Source organism: Fukomys damarensis, unplaced genomic scaffold (genome assembly GCF_012274545.1).
Source record: "Fukomys damarensis isolate Sample0158 unplaced genomic scaffold, DMR_v1.0_HiC HiC_scaffold_14, whole genome shotgun sequence".
Classification (NCBI taxonomy): domain Eukaryota; kingdom Metazoa; phylum Chordata; class Mammalia; order Rodentia; family Bathyergidae; genus Fukomys; species Fukomys damarensis.
Window position 1 is genome coordinate 11,959,547 of NW_022900926.1, and position 4,205 is coordinate 11,963,751.

The 4,205-nt window shown below is 42.9% G+C and overlaps 1 protein-coding gene across 2 annotated transcripts in view; it reads right to left on the reverse strand.

Moving 5' to 3' along the window:
* Positions 1-4,205, reverse strand: part of Med23 (mediator complex subunit 23) — a 44,937-nt gene that overhangs the window by 39,796 nt on the left and 936 nt on the right. For both annotated transcript variants that reach the window (XM_010639123.3, XM_010639121.3), the window contains exons 2-3: positions 4,072-4,171; positions 1,537-1,661 (exon numbers count right to left, since the gene is read on the reverse strand). In XM_010639123.3, the coding sequence (XP_010637425.1) occupies positions 1,537-1,661; positions 4,072-4,171 (225 nt within the window). The remainder of the gene's footprint in view (positions 1-1,536; positions 1,662-4,071; positions 4,172-4,205) is intronic.

Below are 4,205 nucleotides of genomic sequence, written 5' to 3' on the forward strand. Positions count from 1 at the left end.
TTTTTTTTTTTTTTTTTTTTTTTTTTTTTTGGTACTGGGGATCGAACTCACGACCTTGCGCTTGGGAGGCAGGCATGGTGCCACTGAGCTAAATTCCTGGCCGTGGATTTCTGAGACAGGGTTTTGCTATATAGTTCAGGCTGGTCTTGAACTCACTAGCCCAGAATGGCCTCAAACTAATGGCGAATCTCCTGTCTTAGCCTCCTGAGTGGTGGGATTACAGTTCATTATATATTTTTATTAGAAACTTTTTACTGGGAAGAAACCTATTAAAAAGCGTTCTGGTTAAACGCTATCAGCTGGGAGCAGTGTACTTTTCCAACGTGGCTGCACCAAGCTTTCCAATTCCACATGCTCTTCTGAAATGTGACACTGACTCTTGAAGAGGGAGAGGATACATGCTCCCCTCTACCGAGACCCAGGCCGCCCTCAGCCTCAGCCTACAGCAAAAGAACGTAGGATGGCTTCCTGCCAAGGCTCTTCTGCAGGCTGAGAGAGCACAGGCCAAGGGGAGGACACTAGCAGACACTGGCTGACAGCCGTGCCCAGGTGTGGGATGAAGCAACGCAGAGGGCCAAGGGCAGAACCGTGGTCTCTGGTCTCCAGTCTTCACCACAGCTACCTGTATTCACTGGAGACTGAAAACAGCTGCCTCTCCAGCCCACTCGGCGAGCCTCACTTTCGTCTTCATTCTTCTATCCTTCCACAACAACCAGCTCAGCAGAGTCCCAAAAATGTATTTCAAAATTATTTGGGCTTGCTCATCCCATGGTTGAACTTGCCTGTGTGGCAGGAGTGTGGGATGATCTCGAGTGTGTTATTTCTGCAACATACAACCTCTTTGCCATTATGGCAGCATGTAAACCACAATAAACACAGCTTTTACCCCTGCTTCATCCCCATTAAAAATGATGTAAAACATGCCGGGTGTGGCAGCACACGCCTATAATCCCAGCACTCGGGAGGCTGAGGCAGGAGGATCACTGTGAGTTCGAGACCAGCCTGGACTACATAGTGAATTCCAGGTCAGTCTCCTCAACTACATAGTGAGACCCTGTCTCAAAAAAACAAAACAAAACAAAAAAATGATGTAAAACAGTATAAAGGTTTGTTAACATAGTCACTTACACAAGTATTTGAGTTTAAATCATTTCCCATTGTTTCTTTTTTCTTTTCTTTCTGTCTTTTTCTTTCTTTCTTTTTGTTTTTTGAGGGGAAAGAAAGCTTCTGTCTAAGAGAGACAGAAGGGGGACCAAAAAGCAGGTTGCCCCTCCCAATCTGTTTCTTAAGAAATGTTTTCAGCTTGCTGCAGTTAAGTCCAGAAAGGAAAGCTTTTCTGTCTCTGAGGAATAAAGACTGAAGTGGTAAAAACAGCCAAAGGAACAGGAGGTCTGGGTGATAACAATGTTTAAAAGCTGTCATCAGTGGGCTTGTTTAAGATTCTCAGGGACTGTCTCCCATAGAAGATTTTTACTTTCATTTAATTATATGAATTTGCCCAGGCTCCGTTTAAAAAACACACACACAAACACATACCTAGGTGGCAGGAGACCAGTCTCCACAGCCATTGCCAAGCAGTCATAGAGAAAGGAAATTCTTTTTGGACTATGCTGGCCATGGATAAATTTAACAATCCACTGGATGCACTGTTCGTGAGACTCCTGGAAAGTAAGAGAATGATTTTACGTCAAGTCTAAAGTTACATTTCTGTAAGTAACCTGTACCGATATAGTAAGACTATACAATACTTCATTGACACTGGGCGTGGTGGTACACGTCAGCAATCTCAGTACTCAGCAGGCTGAAGCAGGAGGATCACCAAGAGTCTGAGGCCAGCCTGGACCACATAGTGAGTTCAAGGTCAGCCTGAATTACATGGTGAGACCCTGCTCAAAAAAACAAATAAATAAGTAAATAAATAATACTTCACTATTAACATCAATGGATGGAAATAACTTCTAAAAAAGTAAGATGAATTTGTTATATTATGCTTCAAATCCTGTGACTGATTTTTTTTCCAGACAGGGTTTTACTGTAATTCAGGTCACCCTCAAACTTGTGGCAATACTGCTGCCTCAGCCTCCCAAGTGCTGGGATTACAGCCAAGTGCCACCACACCTGGCTCAAAACCAAAATTTAAGAAATGAATGTACTGCCTCTACGGTCCACTTCAGAGTGAAGTCATTTCCCTACCTACAGGACAAGGTACTACAGAAGACACTCAGAAAAGACAAGCCTCGGACCCAAACACCCTCCCAAGCTCAGGTGACTCCCCTCTCACACCCCTTTCCTCAGGAACATGACCCCACGCCCTCCGAAGTGGTGAAGGAGAAGGCCAGGAACCCCATCTCCAACAGCGCCTCCTGAGGGTGCAGCACCCTGGCCTGTGACTAATGAAACGCACAGGTAGAGGCTGCGAACCAGTTTTCTAACACCCTGACATCCTGGGAACACAGACTCTGTCTCTCTTCAAGGCTAAGATGAGAGGTTGACACAGGAATGACTGTCTTTGCTCCTCATTTCTGTAACTTGCTTGCTTCACACCAAAGACTGCATAAGGGAGCCCTTTTCCTTTGTGCACTCAGTCTTTCAACATAAATCCAAATGAGTCACGGTGCACTGAATAAAATCCTCCTATTACCGAATCCTCTGATTCGGTCTCCACAGTCTCTTAGTTTTCCTGCAACTGTATGAATGGAAAAGCAAGCCCGTGAAGGATGGTGTATTTTGTCTTTTCCATGGACACGCATTCAGGTCTCTGTTACTAAGGTCACTGCTTCTTCCCCTGATTTTACTACAGTGTCTTGTGTATCCTCTCTACAGCATGTTCAATCCTTACTGTGATATCTTCACTACAGTACCACTGTCATTTTTCATTCAATGATGTGCTTTTATGAGTAAAAAATGAAATTACTATTTTCTTTGAGAAAGTTTAACAATTGTTTTAAAATGTTTCAAATCAAGAGGATGAAAATGATTTTTATTAACTAACACGAGACAAATTTTTAGTTTAGATTTTTGTTTTTTGAGATAGGTTCTTGTTATATAGTTTAGGCTGGTCCTTGAACTCACTATGTAGCCCAGGAAGGGCTCTAAGTCATGGTGATCCTCCTGCCTCAGCCTGCAGAGTGCTCAGGTAACAGGCACGTACTGCCATGACCATCTCTGTGGGATGGATTTTTAAAAACTCCTCCTACTTTCTGATAAAAACAGCATGGTACTGGCAAAATAACCAGGCCTGTGGCTCAGTGGAGCAGAACAGAGGATGCAGGACAACTTCGGGCACAGTCAGCCACCTGATCTTTGCAAAAAGGGCCAGAATTGCAGAGTGGAGGAAAGACAGCCTCTGTAACAAACGGTCCGGGGAAAAGTGGCTTTCCACACACATAAGACTCAATCTAGAACCTTAGCTCTACGCAGTGAACTAAAACCAAGTGGATCAAAGACCTCAGTATTACATCAGAAACAACCTGCTGAAAGATGAAACAGGCAAAACTTGAAAACATAGTCATAGGAAGGACTTTGGGAACAGAACCCCAGGGGCACAAAAAATAATACCAAGAATCAACAAATGGGATCATATCGAATTAAAAAGCTTCAACGTAGCAAGGGAAACAACCAAAAGAGTGAAGAGACAACCTACAGAATGAGAAAAAAATTTGGCTAGCTATTCCACCAGCAGAAGACTAAGACCTAGAATATATAAAGAACTCAAAAAAATTAGACCCCCCCCAAATAAAAGACCGAATGTTAAAACAGACAAGTGAAATGAACAGACATTTCTCAGAAGAAGAAATACAAAAGGCCAATAAATACTAAATGTTCAACATCTCTGGCCATCAGAGAAACGCAAATTTAAACAACACTGAGATTCCACCTGACTCCAATAAAGAATGGCAAACACCAAAAAATCAAATAATAACACTGGCGAGGACGTGGGGGGAAAGGAGTCCTTCTCTGTTGGTGGAAATGTAAACTAGGACAAACGTCATAGAAATCTGTACAGATTTCTCGAAAAACTAAAACTCGAGACTCCATTTGACCTATCTACATGGGCATACAAGTGCTCACCTGTGAAAGTCCACTCCAAAACTGTCTGAAGGCGCCCAAACAGCTAATTAGTTTCGTTTTTTCATCCTCAGGTGTATCCATAAACATCCTATCAAAACACAAACCACGTTGTCTGCTTTTTTTTTTTTTTTTTT